Genomic DNA, 23161 nt, shown 5'->3' on the forward strand with positions numbered 1-23161 from the left:
AGTCAGTTCAATTAAAAAAAAAAAAAAAAAATCCATGCAGAGTTAACACTCAACTCTATAATAGGAGGCCAAAAAAAGAGCTATCTTAGAAGTTAATGTTTCAATAGTAATGTTTCAATACTAACAATTTTAGAATCTGTATAGCTTAAGGATCTGCACAAGTGGTATGTTTTAATGAGAAAAGTTTTTTTTTTTTTTTAATTTTAGAGAAGGGTAATAATAATTAAAATGTTTCCAAAACTCTTCAAACCAAAAGCAACACAGAATTGAGAATCACAATCTGATTTTCAACGGTATAGTTCCTGTCAAATGCTGTATAACAGCAACGCAAGCTCAATCAGTACATCAACTGAAAAAATTACTCTTATGATTTTTATAGGCAGTTAAGTAAAACACAACTAAGACAGGAAAAGCATTAATAGGAAACAAGCTATGGCTGGAACTATAAAGAATAGAGTATGAGTGCAATATAAATAAACATCTATTTTAAAGCACAAATTACTATAAAATCAAGTGATGACTTAAGATCTCAGGTTATTAGGACCCTACTTCTGTGTAATTAAAAGAAACTGCTGCAAATCTGTTATTAACACAATCAGAAAATCTATACAAGATGTCTTCTACTGGCTTCTAAAGTTACTTTAATCATGAGAAACACAAGCCTTCATAACAATGCACTGCAACCATTTGAAATGGCTGACTAAACAAATTAGAATGCGATTGGCTGATTGTTGCAACACAGTAATGCATACATAAAATAGTTAAACACAGCACACAGTACTACACCAAAGTGTTTTTCTTATTTCAAGTTTATTAAAACTTTAGCAGTACAAATTATCCAGATTGCAGATTATCAAAAGATCAACTCAATGAAATGCACATTAAAAAAAAGGACAAACATAAAACAACCCAAAAACAATGAAAAGGAAAACAACATAATTAGCAAGTCTCTCAAACTTAAAATTCAAAATAGAATGGAAATAAGTTTATATAACTCACTCATCCACTTTTGTCTTCATCTGTTCCAGGGCTTGATTCATGATCAAATTTTTTACTTTTTTCATGTACATGGTCATTTTCTTGACCCTTTGATTTTTGGTTTTCATTTTCCACTGAGGATCTGATCTTCTCATCCTCCTTATTTTTCAATGTGGAGGACTTTAATTCAACGTCCTGACTGCTTTGTTTTATTTTTGAGAAGGGACTTTGATCTCTATCAGCCTTTTTTTCCCTGCTATTAGTTGAGCTATTATGATCACGACTTCTAGAGTACATTCTTTTTTCACTCTCAGAATTTTCTTTTCTGTGTGAACTCTTACTTTCTTGGTTTCTGTATTTTTCTTTGTTTCTGCTTTGACTTTCTTCTCTCTCTGAGCTCCGTGAGTCTCTCCTCCTCCTCCTTCTATCTTTACTTCTTGATCTTCCTGGTGTTGTTCTTCTCTCTCGGCTTCGTGACCGTCCTCTTCTCCTGTATTCCTGTTCTCTGTATCTATGGTACTCCTTACTTCTGCTGCGATCTCTGTCATGGCTTCTTGATCGCACTCTTCTGCTTCGGTCCCTACTTCTGCTTCGTTCTCTTGTTCTGTTATTATAACTGTGTTTACCTTTAGTTGTATCACATTCTCTACTCCTGGATTGTGCACGTCTATCCTTTTCCTTACTTTTACTATGATCGTGCTCATTACTCTTTGATTCTAACTGTTTAGATTTCTCTTTACTTCTACTCCTTTCCTGATCTTTTCCTTTAGAATCAGACTGCTTTTCTTTTTCTTTAGCATTCTCATGATCCCTTCCTTTGCTCCTTGATCTCATTCTCTTTTCTTCGTGTCTATTATGTTTTGAATCTCTTTCTTTACTCTTTGATTTCTCTTTGCTCTTACTCCTACTTTTAGATTTGGCCCTTTTCTTCACTTTGTTCTTATATTTATCATCTTTTTCTGAATTTCTTCTGATGTCTCTCTCTTTGCTGTTAGATTTATGGTCTTTAACTTTCTTTTCATTTTTTCTGTTTGGACTCTCAGATACATTCCTGTGATCAGTTATTTTTCTCTCTTTTACTCTAACTGGACTTCTCTGATTTTCTTTTATTTCATTCAACTCACTCCTAAAAAATAAGAAAAAATAAAGAATTGGGGAAATGTTATTAGGAAAAGAATAGTATATATTATTAGCTAAATGCTCTTCAACTTTTCTTAAGGTATTTAACAATAATTAAAATGACAATAAAATAACTTTATGTATAACAGTAAAAACAAATACTTATCACATTTGAATAATAACAGTTAAATCTTACTTATCCCCTTTGATCCATCTTTCACCACTTGACACCCTCATTCTTTGAGCTCTCTGCATCTCTTGCCTCCAATGTGGAGGAGTCTCACTACGTCTGAAACGATCCCTTGATCTGGATCTGGAAGGAGTTCGATAACGCTAAAGAAAATTAAAAGGGGGAAAATTAAGGTATAAAGGTACAGAGGTACTCACATGGAGGGAGCAAAGTGCTGGGGCGAGGGTCACAGGGTAGAAAGGGGTACAAAATAAAAAAACATATATAAAAAGCATTATAACAGTAGCTAAAAAGTGTATGTTTCTAGGTTAAAATAAAATCTCTGGTATTTCTATACCCTGAAAATTACTAAAATTTCCCAATTTTCATGTAGGAAATCAATGAGACAGAGAAACTTAAGTAATCATGTTGCAAATTGCAAGTTAACAAACATTAATCACAAAAACTCTAGCCACCAGCCATACACATCTTCTCCATGGAAAAGTCCTATCCAATGCTAGAGCAACTTACAAGTTGCCAGGTTCCAATCTGTTACATATACTTAATGTTTCAAATATTTCCCATATTGTGGGGGAAAACAGAGTAAATGTGTACATGTTCACTTATTCAACCCTTAGGATAATCAAACACTCTACCACGTACTGAGACCATTAGTGAGCCAAGATATATGGTGCTTTCCTGAAACTTATATTCTACAGGACTCGGAGAGCATGTGAATCAATATGTAACTACATATGTTAAACATATATGCAGCTACAATAGAATGAATATAAAAGAAAAAGGGAAAAGATGCTGAGACAGGAAGGTTCTGAGATAAGAAGAAACATAGCATGCTTAAAAAATGATGGTAAGACAGACCAAATATGGCCAAAGCTAAAAACTGCAAGGGAAAGTAGTACTGGATAATATTGATGAGGTAAGCAAGGACTAGGTTTTATGAAGTGTCATAGGCCATGGTAGTAAGTCTGGGTTTATCCTAAGATCAATCATAAATAAGCTGCACAAAAATCAGACTTTCATTTTTAAATGGTGATACTGTCTACTATTTTTAAAAAAGGATTAAACAGTGAATCTCAAAGTGGGATCTATGATCCGAAGACTCCGGGGTCAAAACTATCTTCATAATATCACAGTATTTGCCTTTTCCATTTTCATTCTTTCATTATCACACAATAGTGTATTCAGTATACATGTTTTGATATCATAACTTACACAGCCAATGAAATGTGTGCTTATATATTATGTTTTAAATATTTCTCAGTACTAATTCCTAAAAGGATAAATATTGATAAGATATAACCCACACCAACAAAAGTTCTTTTGGGTCCTCAGTAATTTTTAACATGAAAGAGGTACTAAGGTTAAAAAAAAATTGAAAACCATCAAAATTAACAGTTCAGACAATATGATGGAGTTGAATTAACATGGCAGGGGTAAAGCTTGAGAGAAATAGATGAATTTCCAAGTATTCAGGAGGCAGAAAAGACAGTATTCGGTGATAGGTAAGATATATCCGTGTATCTTACCATAGTTAAGGTATAAACCGAAAGGGGAGAATCAGATTATTCTTGAGAAGGAAGTGCACAGGTGGTGCTGCCAGGCACTAAAATCAGTACACTAAAGAAGGATCAGATTTGAAGATGAAGAGCTTGTGCTCAGCTTCGTAAAAGCTAAGTTTGAGGTATTTGTTAGTCAAGCAAGTCTTTGGAGCTGAAAAGTGCAGATAAAAATTTGACAGTTACCAGTCATGGGAGTCATCAGACTGAAGGAGTATATGCAGTGTGAGAAGAGTTGAATGAGAACCTTAATGTACTACAGTATTTAAAACTTAGGTAAATGGCTGGACATGGTGGCTCATGCCTGTAATTCTAGCACTTTGGAATGCCCAGGTGGGCAGATCGCTTGAGCTCAGGAGATTGAGACCATTCTGGGCAACATGGCGAAACCCTATTTCTACAAAAATAATACAAAAATTAGCCAGATGTGATGGTGCACATCTGTAGTCCCAGCTACTGAGAGGCTGAGTGAGGTGGGAGGACTGAGACTGGAAGGTTGAGGCTGCAGTGATCCTTGATTGTACCACTGCACTCCAGCCTGGGTGAAAGTGAGACCCTGTCTCAAAAAAAGGTCAGTTTAAGGAGTATGAACTAGCATTAGAAATTTACGATAAACTGGCTAGAGAGATAGGAAGAAAATGTGATGAAAGAAATGTGGAGGCCGGGTGCAGTGGCTCATGCCTGTAATCCGAACACTTTGGGAGGCCAAGGCAGGTGGATCACCTGAGGTCAGGAGTTCGAGACCAGCCTAGCAAAAGCCCGCCTCTACTAAAGCTACAAAAATTAACCAGGCATGGTGGGGCAGGCCTGTAATTCCAGCTACGAGGGGGGCTGAGGCAGGAGGATCACTTGAACCTGGGAGGCAGAGGTTGCAGTGAGACAAGATTGTGCCACTGCACTCCAGCCTGGGAAACAGTGTAAGACTCAGTCTCTAAAAAAAAGAAATGTGAAAAAAGTATTGCAAGGAGCAAGATTAAGTTAAGATAAAGACTGAAAAGGATTCACTGGATTTTGTGACATGGAGCTAATTATATATGAAGTGCTGTTTTCAGCAGAACAAAGGTAGTAGAAGTGCTTGAGGAATAAGTAGGAAGTGAAGACATAAGAGAGAAAAGTGTAGCCAAGTTTCTATTAAGTTTTGAAAGGACAAGATATTTAAATTCTGAGGAGGACAATCTAGTAAAGAAAAAGAATAAAATACAAGAATAAGATTTTTATTTAACAAAAATAGAGATACAGTGATTGCAAAGTAATAAGGGTGACATGAAAGTTCTCAATCCCATTTTATGCCATGTAAATGTAAAATCTATTTATACCTCATGAATTTTTCTGTTGGGAAGTACCAACATACAGAAGCTGTTTAAGAGAGAAAATACATAATTCAATACCTCCTTCTCCCTAAATTTTAGTTACCTGCAAAGTAAAATAATATTGAAGAAACACTCAAATTATTTAAGGAAGACAAATGCAATACTGTGAAGATCTCTGGGGAAAGATCACCTACCCTTGGTCCTCTTCCTTTAATTTTCCTGCCAGATCTAGTAACTAAAAGTCGTCTCTGGTATGAAGCAGGCTGGGAGTTAGGTGGATTACTAGAAGGAAGCAAAGAGAAAGTTAACACATTTTTAAAAAACATTTATTATTATTATTATTTTTGAGACATGGTCTTACTCTGTCACCTAGTTTGGAGTTTAGTGGTGTGATCTTGATTCACTGCAACCTCCAGCTTCCTGGCTCAAGTTAACCTCCCAATTCAGCCTTGCAAGTAGCTGGGACCACAGGTCCACACCACCAACCCTAGCTAATTTTTTGTATTTTTGGTAGAGATGGGATTTCACCATGTTGCCCAGGAGTCTTGAACCTCTGAGCTCCAGCAATCCACCCAACAAGGCATCTCAAAGTGCTAGGATTAAAGATGTGAGCCACCATGCCTGGCCCCATGACATGTTATTTTAATAAAAATTAATCTGTAGAATACAGCTTTTTTTTTTTTTTTTTGAGATGGAGTTTCACTCTTGTTACCCAGGCTGGAGTGCAATGGCGCGATCTCGGCTCACCGCAACCTCCGCCTCCTGGGTTCAAGCAATTCTCCTGCCTCAGCCTCCTGAGTAGCTGGGACTACAGGCGTGCCTCACCATGCCCAGCTAATTTTTGTATTTCTAGTAGAGACGGGGTTTCACCTTGTTGACCAGGATGGTCTCTATCTCTTGACCTCATGATCCACCCGCCTCAGCCTCCCAAAGTGCTGGGATTATAGGCGTGAGCCACCGCGCCCGGCCAGAATACAGCTTTACTCATCTAAAATAACAAATTTAAAATTCTATGGAGAGTTGGTCCCTGTATCTGGAGGTTCCATATCTGCAGACTGAAGCAACCAGGGATCAAAATTATTTGAAGGAGAAAAACTCAACTGAAAAATAAATTTTTTTAAAAACCCCAAAATATAGTAAAACAAATATTTACACAGAATTTACACTGTTTTGTTTTATAGATTATTATAACACACTAGGTATAAGTAATCCAGAGATGATTTAAAATACATGGGAATATTAGATTACATGCAAATACTAAGTCATTTTTGTTAAAGACTTAAACATCTAAATATTTTGGTATCTACAACGGGTCCTGAAACCAATTCCCCATAAATACAAAAGACAAATGTATAATCAGTGGTTATCAACCAAAAATGCAGTAACTAGAGAGTGCTACTGGTAAGCAGGACCCAGGAGTCAGAAATGCTAAGGCCTTGAAATGTGTCAGCATGAAGAACTTTCCTGCCTCAAAATGCCAATCATGTCTTATTGAGAAATACTGCCATATACAGTACTAGAATTACTAAGATGAAACTAATTTGACAGTGCTAAGAAAAATCAATATAAAAGAGCTCAGAAGGGGCTACATGCTGTTTAGAGAACAATTTTAAAACTATCTTATCCCAAAGTACCTTATTATCCTTTAAATAGTTGCTCACTGGTAACAGAACTATAGAGAAATGCTAAGTAACCTGAACTAAGCAGAGACAAGCTGGTCTGAATTAGCCAAACATTCATATGGCGGTCTATACCAAAAAGGGAAGCTGTTTCTTTTCCAAAAATAGTGTATCAGTAATTATTTAATTAGCCTATTAATAACATCCATGTAAGTGATATTTGAAAAGTAGTTCATATAATTTTTCTTTAATCTTTATTTCCTTGGAAACCTCCTTTCCAATACTAGCAGAAAAATTAACTCAATCCAATTCATCAAAATTACAAAGTTTCAAATACTACATCTTATTTTTATATTTTTACTGTATAGAGAAGACTGAAGTATAGAAAGAATGCTCAGAATTTTTTTTTTTTTTTTTTTTTTTTTGAGACAGAGTTTTCCCTCTTGTTACCCAGGCTGGAGTGCAATGGCGCGATCTCGGCTCACCGCAACCTCCGCCTCCTGGGTTCAGGCAATTCTCCTGCCTCAGCCTCCTGAGTGGGTGGGCTTACAGGCACGCGCCACCATGCCCAGCTAATTTTTTTTTTAGTATTTTTAGTAGAGACGGGGTTTCACTATGTTGACCAGGACGGTCTCGATCTCTCGACCTCGTGATCCACCCGCCTCGGCCTCCCAAAGTGCTGGGATTACAGGCTTGAGCCACCGCGCCCGGCCCAGAATTTTTTTTTTAACTCAGGGTCTCACTCTTGTCACCCAGGCTGGAACTCACTGGCATGATCACTGTTCACTGCAGCCTTGACTTCCTGGGCTCAGGTGATTCTCCCACCTCGGCCTCCCAAGCCCTTGGGACTATAGGTGTCACCACCATATTCAGCTCATTTTTTATATTTTTAGTAGAGGTGGGGTTTCGCCATATTGCCCAGGCTCACCTCAAAATCCTGAGCTCAAACAATCTGCCCACCTAGGCCACCCAAAGTGCTGGGATTACAGGTGTGAGCCACTGCGCTTGGCCAAGAATTTTATTACTTGCATTATGACAGTGTATTTCTGATCATAACTAAGCTTTCAATATTCCTTTTTCTACTTTTGGACATAGTTATTAAAATGACTGATAAAGAGCCATTAGCATTACAGATATTAATGTAGATTTATGTAGTAAAATTGTTTTCAGGATTTGAACATGACACCAATTTTTATTATTACAATATTGTAAACCAAGTAGGGAAAACAGCAGTTTTTCCTATTAGACAAACTGAAAAACCAAGGTTATTACTTGCTTAAAAGTTTAATGCATGCAAATAACATGATAAAATACTATTGTGTTTTACTGGTTAAACAGTATCTTGTTATTGGTTTGGAATGCTGCTTAATATCTTTTTTGTATTAGTGTTTATTATGTGTAACTTTACTTCAGAATCTACTTGTAACGTAAGTTGATTTACCTTTCTGGCTATGTGGCGGGCAAGAAAGAATTGTGGAAGAACATGAACATTTTATAAAAAAGATTTCAAAGTTCGGACAAGGTCACCAATTAAATCTTGTTTAAAATAAACAAAAACATTTTTAAAAATAAGAAAAAAATCTATGGTAAACCATGTAAGACAAAATATACACATTCACATACCACTCTCTTTCTCTTTCTCTCTCTCTGTTTTTCCTTTCTTTCTCATCAGCTTTAGGAGGACTTTTTCTCATTAGGAATCTATTTTCAGGTATAGGAGGGATCTCTTCTGGACGGACAGTAGACTGGGGTTGTGTTTCAAGATTTTCAGTTTCACTCTCACTAGATGCACTTAATAGATAGAAATACAAAAAACAAGTTACATTTGGTTATTATGTCCTTACACAAATATCCAATTGTTGGTATTTCTTTCCTTTATATCACTATAATATAAACATCCTGTCCTTACCAAAGATGTGATCGCATGGGAAAAATCTTCTATTCCTCTGACAAACCAACTAACCAATCAAAAACAAAACAAAATGTTTCGATTATCACACTCTCAAAAAATATTTTCCTACAAAATGGATCAAAAATATGAAACTATGTGGGCAATGCACTCTGATAAATTTAAAATACTTTAAAACATGGATAAAGAAATTAATTGCATTTGAGTCAACAGGCAGATGAAGACAAGTTTTAGTATAAACACAGATTATTTCAAACAAAACGGAAAATGAAGTAAAATACATTGACATAATCTGCTTTCTACCTGAATGCTATCACAAGAGCAAAGCGGACTGCTACTGAATAGCAAACACAACTTGTGGTTTCCTGTAATTTTCATGATTCCCACAATCCTCCTATAAAATATACAAATCTATAACACCAGAACCATTTCATTGAGTACACACAAAAAATGAACTGATAGGTTTCAAAAGAAAATTAATGTACCCAAAATTTAATCTAAAGACTGTAGAATATCAAAAGTCTTATGCTCGATGCTATACAGTATTTCTCACTATTTTAACAGTCTCATATAATTGACCCAAAATCCTAACAAATTTATTTATAAAAGGGGAATCAGAACTTAAAGCTGGCATTAGAAAAGTAAAATTAAGACCTCTTCTTGCTTTTCTTTCGCTTCTTCTTTTCTTTCTTGTGTTTTCGGGAATTTTTCCTATGTTTCTTTTTTCTTTTCTTTGATTTCTCTTCAGAAGCACTTTCAGAATCAGAGGAATCAGAAGAGGACTGAGAATCGCTTGAGCTATCTGAGTCACTAGATGAGGAGGAGGATGATGATTTATGCCTTTTCTTTTCTTCTTTCTTAACTTTAATAAAAACAAAAAGGTTTTGATCAACAATTTTGAAACAAACTTGGTGGGAGGAGATTTAAATTTTCTGCAGATTCTCACTACGTCCAGTATTTAGCACTTAGATCATCCAGCTATGTGAACTGGACTGTACAACAAAGTAGTCAAGAATCAGGATTAGAATGCAGATCTCCAGAATTCAATGGTCAAAGTTGTATCTATGAATCCAAAGAACTTTAAAAAAATAGGTGAGTCTAAAATGCTAAACTAACAGTAATAAACATCTGAATAAGAAAGTTTCTAAAAAGCACAGAACAACAATGCAGAGTCCCACATTCTAATCTTGTTGTTTTCCACTTTCCCTCTTATTATCAAGATTAGCAGTAGAACTAGGTGCAGGAAAGTAACAGAAAAACTACTTTACAGAAACATGAAGAGATAAGAAATTGATTTCACTGGCATGGGCTTTTATTTCAATACCCAAGGAATCTTCTAATAATTAAGAAATTTAGCCCAAGAGGAGAATCATAACAGAGGGAAGTCAATTGCCCATGATGAATAGTATGTTCTGAGGACTCTACAAAAAGTCATTTTAAATTGAAATTTTGTTTAAGGAAGCAGTAACTTTAAAAGGGTCAAAAAACTCAAAGAGTTCGAAGGATCAGTCAATTAACATAAATAAGTGAAGCCAGAAGGTGTAATATAACAGGAATTAGAAGAAGAAGATACTACAAACTAGGAGGAGCTTGACCCCCTTTTTTTTTTTTGAGACGGAGTTTCCCTCTTGTTACCCAGGCTGGAGTGCAATGGCACGATCTCGGCTCACTGCAACCTCTGCTTCCTGGGTTCAGGCAATTCTCCTGCCTCAACCTCCTGAGTAGCTGGGATTACAGGTACGCGCCACCATGTTCAGCTAATGTTTTGTATTTTTAGTAGAGACGGGGTTTCATCATGTTGACCAGGATGGTCGTGATCTCTTGACCTTATGATCCACCCGCCTCGGCCTCCCAAAGTGCTGGGATTACAGGCTTGAGCCACCACACCCGGCAGACCCTTCTAAAGGTATACTCATTCAAATCATGGTGGATCTGAAGAGGCTAACCTGGGCCAAAGATGGGACAATATTGATATGTAGATGAGAACTACATAAACTGAAATACATCAGATTATATTAGAAATCCAGCTAGGCATGGTGGCTCATGCCTGTAATCCCAGCACTCTGGGAGGCCAAGGAGGGCAGATCACCTGAGGTCAGGAGTTTGAGACCAGTGTGACCAACATGGAGAAACCCTGCCTCTACTAAAAATACAAAATTAGCTGGGTGTGGTGACGCATGCCTGTAATCCAAGATATTCAGGAGGCTGAGGCAGGAAAATTGCTTCAACCTGGGAAGGAGAGGTTGTGACGAGCCAAGATCATGCCATTGTTCTCCAGACTGAGCAACAAGAGTGAAACTCCGTCACGAAAAAAAAAGAAAGAAAAGAAAAGAAAAATCTACTAATTCACAGTGATACTCATAAAGCATTTATCTTGCCTTTCTGGTATAAACTGCACCCCTGGCTATTGAAATAGATGAAGAGAAATAGCTCTTTATCAGAAGTACTCCAGGAACAAATGAGGAAGAAATTATAGTGTTAGAGTATCATTGTTTTACAACTTCTTGTGAGGCCTTGATAACCCATGGCTGTTGCAGAATACAGAGACAACTTGTACTGTGTGACTCCTGCTTTCATTAAAAAGAATTTCTTCAAGTCACAACTACATCTCATCAACATTACATAACACTGGCCGGGCGCGGTGGCTGAAGCTTGGTAATCCCAGCACTTTGGGAGGCCGAGGCGGGTGGATCACGAGGTCGAGAGATCGAGACCATCCTGGTCAACATGGTGAAACCCCGTCTCTACTAAAAATACAAAAAATTAGCTGGGCATGGTGGCACGTGCCTGTAATCCCAGCTACTCAGGAGGCTGAGGCAGGAGAATTGCCTGAACCCGGGAGGCGGAGGTTGCGGTGAGCCGAGATCATGCCATTGCACTCCAGCCTGGGTAACAAGAGCGAAACTCCGTCTCAAAAAAAAAAAAAAAAAAAAATTACATAACACAGTAAGTACTCAATTAGTAAAATCCAGTGTGTTCAAATTATAGAAAACACTACATGACAAATGACCTACCTTTTTGACAAATACATTTCAAGGGAATATAAAACGATGGTTAGAGAATTTATTTAAAAACAAAAAACAGCTTACAAGACCAATTTAAATGTTTGAACTTTATTTGGATTCATTCACACAACAAAAAACATTAATGAAACAATTATAATCTAAACACTGTCAGGATTTTTTACATTTAGGAATGTGTATGTATGTATCATTATGGTATTGCTTTTTGAAGAATCACATTTTAGAAACAATATTTACTGATAAAATGTTATGACTGGAATTTGTTTCAAAATAATAGGAAAGGGAAAAGTGGCTAGTGATGGGTAAAACAAGATTGGCCATAAATAAACTCCTGAAGCTAGGTAAAGAACAGCTGTTTGTTATACTATTTTATTCACTTATGTATAAATTAATGTTTTCTATAACAGTCAAGGAAAACAAAGAAAATTTATCTTTGGATTATCTGTCAGCTGTTTGGTTACAGAACCTTAGCTGAAAGGTTATCAGCTGATTTGTGACCTTTCCTTTAGCTGCACCTTAGCCTCAGGAACATCTTAAGAGTTGGTATTTGGCATTGCTATTTTTGTTGTTGTTGCTCAGACTAAAATGTCGATCACAGCTCACTGCAGTCTTGACCTCCTATGCTCAAGTGTTACTTCTGTCTCAGCCTCCTGAGTAACTGGGAACACATGTGTATATCACCATGCCCTGCTAATTTTATTTTTATTTCTGTAGAGACAAGGTCTCCCTATGTTGCCTAGGCTGTTCTCAAACTCCTTGGCTCAAGGGATCCTCCTGCCTCAACCTCCGCAAGCATTGGGATTACAGGTATGAGTTACCATGTCTAGCCTTGTTTATTTACATATATATTTTTGAAGATGGGGTCTTGCTATGTTGCACGGGCTGGCCTCAAACTCCTGGGCTCAAGTAATCCTCCTTGCCTCAGCCTCCTGAATAGCTAGACCCACAGGCATGTGTGCTGCTGTGCCTGAATCATCCTTGCAATTTGTAACTGATAATTTATAGCAATATCTAAACAAAAGATACATGAAAATCTGGCTGAAGTTACATGGTGAAACCATGTTTCTACTAAAATTACAAAAATTAGCCAGGCGTGGTAGTACATGCCTGTAGTCCTGGCTACTCAGGAGGCTGAAGCAGGAAAATCACTTGAACCTGAGGCAGAGGTTGTAGTGAGCTGAGATTGCACCACGACACTCCAGCCTGGGCAACAGAGCAAGACCCCCTCTCAAAATAAATAAATAAATAAATAAATAAATAATAAAATAAAAAAAGCTAACGAGACGGTAGATGTGATAGCTTCACTGAACTAAGGTAATCCTTCCTTACCCAGTTATATTTCTAAGAAACATGTACATTATCATGTGTGAGATATCTAGGATGTATGCAAGCTGTGCCTGGAAATCATGAGAGCTCTTCTATGCTGTTGATGTATCAGCATGCCATTTCCTGTGCTACATCCTTTCTTAAGGGTAAGTAAACTTAGTGCCTGGTGAAGCTTATTTTGTCTCATGAACCCAACTGTTAACCTGAATCCAATCCCAATGCTTCTGGTGATACAGAGTGGGTATCGCAAACACATATAACCTGAAAAATCTCCTTATATAAACTAAACTAAAACCTGAGATGGGGGAGGGGGAGATCAAATTTTAAACAAATTCATAATGAAATAAAAACATAAAATTGTATAAGCAAAATAAAAATACCACACTAAACATAAAATACGCTTGTTAAAATATAGTAACTCTTTACCCCACAATTAACAAAGCTTTAATCACCGGCTCTGATTTCTATTTATTTTGCACTGAGATTCTTTCCTATGAGAAATATATCACAGGTGATATACTTTAAAAGCAGGCCCATTTAAGTGTCTGAAATTAAGAAAGAAAAAAAAGCAAGCCCACTGACCAGGAGCATGGCTTCTCACACCTGTAAATCTGTAATCTTAGCACTTTGGGAGGCTGAGGAGGAAGAATCACTTGAGCCCAGAAGGTCACTGGGGGCATGGTGTCTCATGCCTATAATCTCAGCATTTTGGGAGGCCAAGGAGGGAGAATTACTTGAGCCCAAGGGGTTGAAGTTGCAATGAGCCATGATGGCACACTGCATTCTAGCCTGGGCAACAGAGTGAGACTCTCCAAAACAACAAAAAGCCACACAAAGCAAGCCCACTCACCAAGTGTACTGAATACATTTCATTAACAATTATTTAATTTACACATTGCTTTTGAATAAAACATTTTAGTGAAGATATCATAATAATATGTAAAGTCTGGGATGCAATGCCTCATGCCTGTAATCCTACCACTATAGGAGGCCAAGGCAAGTGGATCACTTGAGATCAGGAGTTTGAGACCGGCCTGGCCAATACGGTGAAACCATGTCTACTAAAAATACAAACATCAGCCAGGTACAGTGGCTCAAACCAGTGATCCCAGCTACTCGGGAGGCTGAGGTACAAGAATCACTTGAACCCCAAACATGGAGACGGCAGTAAGCCAACATCGCACCACTGCAACTTAGCCTGAGAGACAAAGCGAGACTCCTCCTCAAATTAAATAAATACATAAAGTGGAAGGCCAGAAAGAGATTTATAACTATTTTCATAGGAATATAATCTGCCTGAAAATCAGACAGCATTAACTATAGAAGGAAAACAGGCTGGGCACAGTGACTCATGCTTGTAATCCCAGCAATTTGGGACATCAAGGTGGGCGGATCACTTCAGGTCAGGAGCTCGAGACTAGCTTCGCCAACGCGGTGAAATCCCACCTCTACGCATGAATCTGGGAGGCAGAGGCTGCAGTGAATCAAGATCGTGCCACTGTACTCTAGCTTGAGAAAGAGTGAGACTCTGTCTCAATTTAAAAAAAAAAAAAAAAAAAGCTCTAAGATTAAAAAGTTCGGCCAGGTGTGGTGGCTCATACCTATAATCCTAGCACTTTGGGAAGCCCAAACGGGCAGATTACCTTAAGTCAGGAGTTCAAGACCAGTCTGGCCAACGTAGTGAACCCCTGTCTCTAAAAACACAAAAATTAGCTGGGTGTGGTAGAAGGCACCTGTAATCCCAGCTACTCAGGAGGCTGAGGCAGAGAATCTCTTGAACCCAGGAGGCAGAGGTTGAAGTGAGCTGAGATCATGTCACTGTACTCCAGCCTGGGAGACAGAGTGAGACTCTATTTCAAAAGAGAAAAGTTCCTTTCTTTTGATATTTGGCAGATTTAATTTATGTTCCTTTTCCTGTAAGTCTGCTAAAAAAAAAAAAAAATGAGAGAAAACAACTGGGAAAGACATGGCAGTTAAAGGACAAAAGGGTAAAAAGGCAAAAAATTGGAGACATGACAATATCACTATTGATTCTGTTTAAGACTGTGGCTTGAGTTTTGAAATGTGTGTTAACCTAAATTTTAAAATATGATTAAGGCATATTGAGAATATGGTTGAAACTGTATCCTTCTCAAAGTCAAGTATTATTATTATTATTTTTTTTTTTTGAGACGGAGCTTCGCTCTTGTTACCCAGGCTGGAGTGCAATGGCGCGATCTCGGCTCACCGCAACCTCCGCCTCCTGGGTTCAGGCAATTCTCCTGCCTCAGCCTCCTGAGTAGCTGGGATTACAGGCACACGCCACCATGCCCAGCTAATTTTTGTATTTTTAGTAGAGACGGGGTTTCGCTATGTTGACCAGAATGGTCTCGATCTCTTGACCTCGTGATCCACCCGCCTCAGCCTCCCGAAGTGCTGGGATTACAGGCTTGAGCCACCGCGCCCGGCCTCAAGTATTATTTAAATGAACAGTATATCAACACACATAGTCAACGTAATGTCAGAACATGGAGATGAAGGGCTATGGTCCCTGGCACTGATCTGTGGTCTGTCAGAAACCAGGTCACAAAGCAGGAGGTAAATGGCAGGCAAGTGAGCATTACTGCCAGAGCTCCACCTGTCAGATCAGCGGCGGGATTAGATTCTCAAAGGAGCACAAACCGTCTTATAAACTGTGCATGCAAGGGATCTAGGCTGAGCAATCCTTATGAAACTCCTGATGATATGAGGTGGAAAAGTTTCATCCTGAAACCATTCCCTACACCCCGCTGAAATAAAGACATTTTCAGAAAACTAGAGTAACTTGTCACCAGTAGACCTAAACTTAAAAAAAAAAATTGGTTAAAGGAAGTTCTCCAAAGAGAAAAGAAGTAACAGGAGGAGGTTTGGAACTTCCAAAGGAAGAACAAAAGAATGGTAAATAATAGGGGGTAAAGGAATTAACAATCAGTTCATATAAAAAGAAACAAATAGCTCTTAAGAAGACACTAATATGACACTCCTCAGAGAAACGCTAACTGAAACTAGCATTTGTTAAAAAAAAAAACAAAACCATTAGGTTGGTAAAGATGAGTTTATGGTAATATGTGGTTTTATACAAGGTATAGGGCAACTTATTATCTTCTATTCTGGTAGCAGTGTCTACCAAATTACAAATGCACGACCTCTGTAAACTGACAATTCCATTTCTAGAAAATTTATTCTTCATGATCATGAAAAAACACTGACATACACATGGTATAAAGTACAAAATGTGGGAATGGGAATGCACGTAAAGAGATTTTCACCGATTATCTTTTTATACTTTCTAAATTGTGAACCAAATAAATGTATTAAATTTTTAAGATTAGGGTATAAAGTTTCAGTTAGACAGAAGAATGTATTTGTTAAGATCTATTTTCATAGAATGGTAAATATAGTTACTAATAATGTATTGTACATTTCAAAATTGCTGAGATAGTGAATTTCAGATTTCTAACCACAAAAACCATATTTGAGGTGACAGCTATGTTAAACAGTTTGTTTTAATCATTCTGCATTGTATACATCTATCATAACATCATATTGCATACTATAAATACAGTGATAATTTCTCAATTATAATATTTTTAAATTAAAATTTTAAATTCCAAATATGGCAACAGTTTTCAGCTGACTCTTTAAACAAACCCTACCTCCTGCCTAACTACTTACACAAAACTGATTTCAAAGTTTCTTTCACAAGCATATAAGTATCCTAAAGGTAAAATGAAACAGTACTAAAAGCAAAAACCATAATGCAAGTTAAGAATTATAATGAATGAAAAGGAATTACAAAGAGTAATAACACTTTCAATTCTGGCCATTTCTGGTTAATTAGATTATGCAGTTTGCTTATTATTATGTAGAATGATTTCCCAAACTTCCTCACTGACCTTTACTTGGGAGTATGATGTGATATAACCCTATCAATTAGTCACTGAACTTACTAGTATAATATGAAGGTTAAAAACCAAACTCCAGCCAGGCATAGTGGCTCATGCCTGTAATCCCAGAACTTTGGGAGGCCAAGGCAGGCGGATTACTTGAGGCCACGAGTTCAAGACCAGGCTGGCCAACACAGTGAAACTGAGTCTCTACTAAAGATACAAAAATTAGCCAGGCGTGGTGGCATGCACCTGTAATCCCAGCTACTCAGGAGGCTGAAGCAGGAGAATTGCTTGAACCTGGGAGGCAGAGGTTGCAGAGCTGAAATTGCTTGTTGCCTGGGCGACAAGAGCAAAATTCCATCTCAAAAAAACAAAACAAAAAAACAACCTAAGTCCATAGCTCACACCTGTAATCCCAGCACTGTGTGAGGTCAAGTTAGAAGGATCGCCTGAGCCAGGAATGTGAGACCAGCTGGGCAACACAGTGAGACCTTGTCTCCACCAAATACACAAAAAGTAGCTGGGTGCACCTACAGTCCTAGCTATTTTGGAGGCTGAGGTGGGAGAACTGCCTGAACCCAGGAGCTTGAGATTGCAGTGAGCTATGACTATACCACTGTATTCTAGCCTGGCAAAAGAGCAAGACACTGACTGAAAAAACAAAACAAAACCAGAAATAACTTCAGATTATTTTATTTGTAAAAACCTAAGGTAGAAAATGCTGCACTGTTTTTTTATTTGAGACCTACAGATTTTACACCAATAAATTTCACTTGAAACCTTGAAAATGAAGGAAATTTTGAAATCACCATAAAAATAGGATTTGAAATAAAGAACAGAACTATTCCTAAAATGGTATTTAGACAATTTCATTTCACATTATGGGTCTCATCTCCTAAACTGTTTCTAAGTTTAACATCCCACTACTTACCAGTAAAAGTGCCAAAATTACTTTCAGAATAAGGACACTGAAATGGGACCCTGTCACCATAGAAATGAATCTCTAGTTTTCCTCTTCACTTGTCTCCTGAGTACAAGATTCACCAGCTGCTTCCTCTATTGTGCTATTCGTTCTGTACTGCCAGGCAATCTGACTCCTGCCATTTCTTCTCATAGAACTACTTACTGCCATGTTGCCACAACTCAGTTCTTGTGTTTCTGTGTAGTACGTAACACAGCAATCCTCTCATCTCTTAGTTCCATTATTGGAACGCTAAACTTGCGGGAGGTATATATATCCTACTGCTCAAGGTCATCACGAAGATCTGATTTTTCACACAAAAAATTTGTAACCTCTGACATAAATGGGTTAACAACTACAGTGAACTCTGAAGAGAAAAGCATGATCTGAGGTCATATCAACTCCTGAAACACCAGGAAATACCTTAGTCAAGGTACTGGTCTGTGTTCTATCCTCCACTCTGACTTTTGACAGCCCTTTGCTGAGCCTCTACAGGGGATGCAGCTTTTATTAGTTTCCAGTATTCCATCTCTGCATCTGCCAGAAGGTTCTTCTCATGAACTTAAATTTTCTCTGGCACACTCAAATAGCCACAAAAAGCAGCATCTCCAACCTCAAAATTACAAAGAGACAAAGGCCCAGGAAGACTGATTGCCCAGACTCACCAAGACCATACACAGATGGGCCCAGTCAGATTTCTTCAGAAGTCTTTTTGTTTTCTTTCAGGAAGTTTTAAAAAAAGGAAAAAAAAAAATCTGTATTTATTTCTTTTTAAACTGGGGTATAAATCTCTTACACAAGGCTTTAAATATAATGAAGATAAACACCACAGCGTTACACAATGCTTTTTGACTGTTCCCAACTAATTATTTTAAGGAGGCCATCAAATTTAAGATGCATGACAAAATCTACTCTGACCAATGTTCTGAATGGTAATTGAAGGATTATGGAGTAACAGGGGCCCAAGTGTGTGTTTTCAAACTAAAGGTCCTTTCCTCTTCACAGTGTGATTCAGAACAGTAGGCATTGGAGGTCCGGCCCAAAACAAATCTGACCTTTTAGAAACTCCTGGGCAGATACGTATTAATAAAGGGCCAAATATTCCCAGATTGCTGAAACTTATGAAGGCAAGGTATGCTAGCTTAGCATGAGTTTGAGGGACACACAGTTGGATGTTACATCAACTTCGTGGCCCCAATGGCATGGGCAAAACTATCATTTATTTCTTTAGGTTACAATACATTATTAAAGACCTAAGTAGGCCGGGCGCGGTGGCTCAAGCCTGTAATTCCAGCACTTTGGGAGGCCGAGGCGGGTGGATCACAAGGTCAAGAGATCGAGACCATCTTGGTCAACATGGTGAAACCCCGTCTCTACTAAAAAATACAAAAAAAAATAGCTGGGCATGGTGGTGCGTGCCTGTAATCCCAGCTACTCAGGAGGCTGAGGCAGGAGAATTGCCTGAACCCAGGAGGCGGAGGTTGCGGTGAGCCGAGATCGCGCCATTGCACTCCAGCCTGGGTAACAAGAGCGAAACCCCGTCTCAAAAAAAAAAAAAAAAAAAAGACCTAAGTAGTACATATACAGCTACATTTACTTACTTCCTCTTTTAGGGAAATATTCAAGTACTGCCTTTTTAGTGACAATTTACAACAAATTTATTAGAGAGTCTATGATTACTGTTTATGGTTTAAAACACAAACTTTTGTGTATTTTTAGTAAAGACAGGGTTTCACCATGTTGGCCAGGCTGGTCTTGACTTCCTGACCTCAAGTGATCTATCTGTCCACCTCAGCCATCCAAGGTGTTGGGATTACAGGTGTGAACCAGCTCCTGGCTAAAAACTATTACCTCAATCTCTTTCTGAATATATAAACCACACAGCATCGTTAACTTTATTTACTTTTATATTTTTAAGAGATGGGGTCCTGTTCTGTTGCCCAGGTTGCAGCCTCAAACTCCTGGGCTCAAGTAATCCTCCTGCCTCAGCCTCCCAAGATGCCAGACTGCAGACGGTTAATTAAAAAATAAATTTTTTTTTTTTGGTAGTGAAGAGTCTCACAATGTTGCCCAGGCTGGTCTGAAACTCCTGGGCTCAAGTGATCCTCCTGCCTCAGCCTCACAAAGTGCTAGGATTACAGGTGTCAGCCACTGTGCCTGGCCCCTTAACTTTTACAAGAAGGCAAAAAGATCCTAACACAAAGGGCCTTGAAGACTAAAATATAATGAAGATTTTCTAGATGACTTGGGAAGAATACTGCCTTAAGCTAAAATATTCCCACTATACTACAAACACTCTAAAGTTTAAACATTAGTAGGTTCAGGGTTTAGAAGTAACAAACATCATTATAGATTGTTTTTTAGTTTTTTTAAATTTAATTAATTGCATTTGTAGAATATCACGCAAAGATTCTCAACATCTTGTTTTTTACTGAATCTTCAAGAAATAAAGCATTCATTACACCTGTTGTTTGTAAGTAAGGATAGGCAGTCTCATGTGCATCAAGAAATCCCATGAGCTGCAGCATATACCTGCAATCATTTATCTGCAATTTTTTTTTTGACATCACAGAGAAGAAAATGAAATTAGCAGACTCAAAATGGAATGCAGAGACAAAAACAAAATTTAAAAAATAATCATTTTGCCTTCTCTATGGTCGTCTTGGGTATTTTATAATTAAAACAAAACAAAATGTACGTATTTCTAAATATTATAGAGGAAATCAGTGTATCTAAAAGGTGAGACGGGAACGATCTACTAAGGGCAATTCTTAAGAAATGTTAAAGACATTTTAACTTTAATGAGTCAGTAACATATAACAGAAAAAGCTCTAATTCTCGAACTTGGGTTTGAGGTCTCTTCCTGACATGGGTAAAGAACTTAATCTTCTTGACTAACTTCACCTGTAAAGTAAGGATATATAATACTATAGTTACTGTGAGAATCAGGAAGTATTATAGATGATTCTCAAATGTGCTAACCCTAAGAAACTAATTACTGATATTATTGATAGTAAGAACAGAGTCAGTTTAAGGTTTTATTGCTTTCTATACAGGTTTGAAGGTAATCTGACTCCATTATTACTTTCGGTATGTTAAACCCAGTATCTGTAATAAAATAATACCAGCCACATTATTTCAAATATAAGACTGAAAATATTTACTCAAAGTTCTTACCATTTCAGACAATATATCAAATTAGTCATGTTAGCTTCAAATGGTCTGTTCTAAATAAAATAAATTTCTCAAACATGTAGGATGCTTCTGAATCTAAGTAGTGCTTAAAGAAAAAATTTATTCCCTCAAAGTTTCTTCATCTATCTTCCTCTCTTCGATTGCTATCTAGCCCGAGTCTCTTCCTCTGTAAGAGTATTTATTGACTAATTTATTCAGACAACTACTGTTAAAAAACAAAACAAAACAAACAAAAAAAACCTCGTGGAAGCAAAAGGGTAAATTATTACAAATTAATAACCAGAAAAAGTTCAGTGATTCCATGGTAAATGAACAAAGTGAGAAGTAGGGTAAAACACAGTAAAAACACAAAACTGCCAAGAACACACAGTGGGGGAAGGACAGTCTCTTCAATACATGGTGTTCGAACTAGATCTCCACAAGTAAAAAAATAAAATCAGACTCTTATAACATATATAAAAATCAACTAAAAATGGTTTAAAGACTTAATAAGACTTGCAACTGTAAAACCACTAAATGAAAACACACAGAAAGAGCTCCATGACATTAGTTTGGGCAATGATTTTTCTGGATATGACCCCAAAAGCACAGGCAACAAAAAGCTAAAATAGGCAAATGGGATTACATCAAACTAACCAGGTTCTGCACAGCCAAGGAAACAATTGGCAGAGTGAAAACACAACCTCTGAAATGGGAGACAGTATTTGCAAACCATATATCTGACAACAGGTTAATATCCAAAACACATAAAAAATGCAAACAACTCATCAGCAAGAAAACAACCTAATTCAAAAATGGGCAAAGGACCTAAACAGGCATTTCTCAAAGGAAGACATACAAATGGCCAACAGGTATATGGGAAAAATGCTCAATGTCACTAAACATCAAAGGAATGCAAATTAAAACTACAATGAGATAGCACTTCATACAATGGCTAAGATAAAAAAAAAGGAACAAAAACAAGGGAGAGGATGTGAAGGACACTCTTGTACACTGTTGGTGGGAATGGAAATCAGTAGAGCCATTATTAGAAAACTGAAAGTTCCTCGAAAAAATGAAAAAGACAGAAGGGCATTACATATGGTAAAGGTATCAATGTAACAAGAAGAGCCAACTATCCTAAATATAAATGCTCCCAATACAAGAGCACCCAGATTCATAAAGCAAGTTCTTATAGGCACACAAAGACACTTAAGACTCTCACACAATAATAGTGGGAGACTTTAACACCTCACTGTCAGTATTACACAAACCAATGAGACAGAAAATTAACAAAGATATTCAGGACTTGCCCTCAGCTCTGGACCAAACAGACTTAATAGACATCTACAGAACTCTCCACCCCAAATCAACAGAATACACTTTCTTCTCAGCACCACATCACACTTATTATAAAATTGACCACATAATTGGAAGTAAAACATTCCTGAGCAAATGCAAATGAATGGGAATCATAAGTCTCTCAGATCACAGTGCAATCAAATTAGAACCCAGGATTAAGAAACTCACTCAAAACCACAAAACTACATGGAAACTGCAAAACCTGCTCCTGCTCCTGCTCCTGAATGACTACTGGGTAAATAACAAAGTAAGGCAGAAACAAATAAGTTATTTGAAACCATTGAGAAAAAAGACACAACATACCAGAATCTCTGGGACACAGCTAAAGCAGTGCTTATAGAGGGAAATTTACAGCACTAAATTCCCACAGGAGAAAGCAGAAAAGATCTAAAATCGACACCATAACATCGCAATTAAAAGTAGAGAAGGAAGAGCAAACAAATTCAAACGCTAGCAGAAAACAAGAAACAACTAATATCAGAGCAGAACTGAAAAGGAGACAGACATGAAAAGCCCTTCAAACAATCAATGAATCCAGGAGACGGTTTTTTTTGAAAAGATTAACAAGATAGACCACTAGCCACACTAATAAAGAAAAGAGAAAAAAATCAAACAGACGCAATAAAAAAATGATAAAGGGGATATCACCACTGATCCACAGAAAATACAAACTACCATCAGAGAATACTATAAACACCTCTACGCAAAGAAACTAGAAAATCTAGA

The 23161-nt window shown here is 37.5% G+C and overlaps 1 protein-coding gene across 4 annotated transcripts in view; it reads right to left on the reverse strand.

Moving 5' to 3' along the window:
• Window positions 1–791: 791 nt before the first annotated feature.
• Window positions 792–23161, reverse strand: part of PPIG (peptidylprolyl isomerase G) — a 54924-nt gene continuing 32554 nt past the window's right edge. For all 4 annotated transcript variants that reach the window (XM_010352308.3, XM_074399521.1, XM_074399522.1 and 1 more), the window contains 5 exons: window positions 9336–9543; window positions 8396–8563; window positions 5348–5435; window positions 2294–2430; window positions 792–2104 (listed from right to left, as the gene is read on the reverse strand). In XM_010352308.3, the coding sequence (XP_010350610.1) occupies window positions 1000–2104; window positions 2294–2430; window positions 5348–5435; window positions 8396–8563; window positions 9336–9543 (1706 nt within the window). In that variant the 3' untranslated portion in view covers window positions 792–999. The remainder of the gene's footprint in view (window positions 2105–2293; window positions 2431–5347; window positions 5436–8395; window positions 8564–9335; window positions 9544–23161) is intronic.

Source organism: Saimiri boliviensis, chromosome 5 (genome assembly GCF_048565385.1).
Source record: "Saimiri boliviensis isolate mSaiBol1 chromosome 5, mSaiBol1.pri, whole genome shotgun sequence".
Taxonomy (NCBI): Eukaryota; Metazoa; Chordata; class Mammalia; order Primates; family Cebidae; genus Saimiri; species Saimiri boliviensis.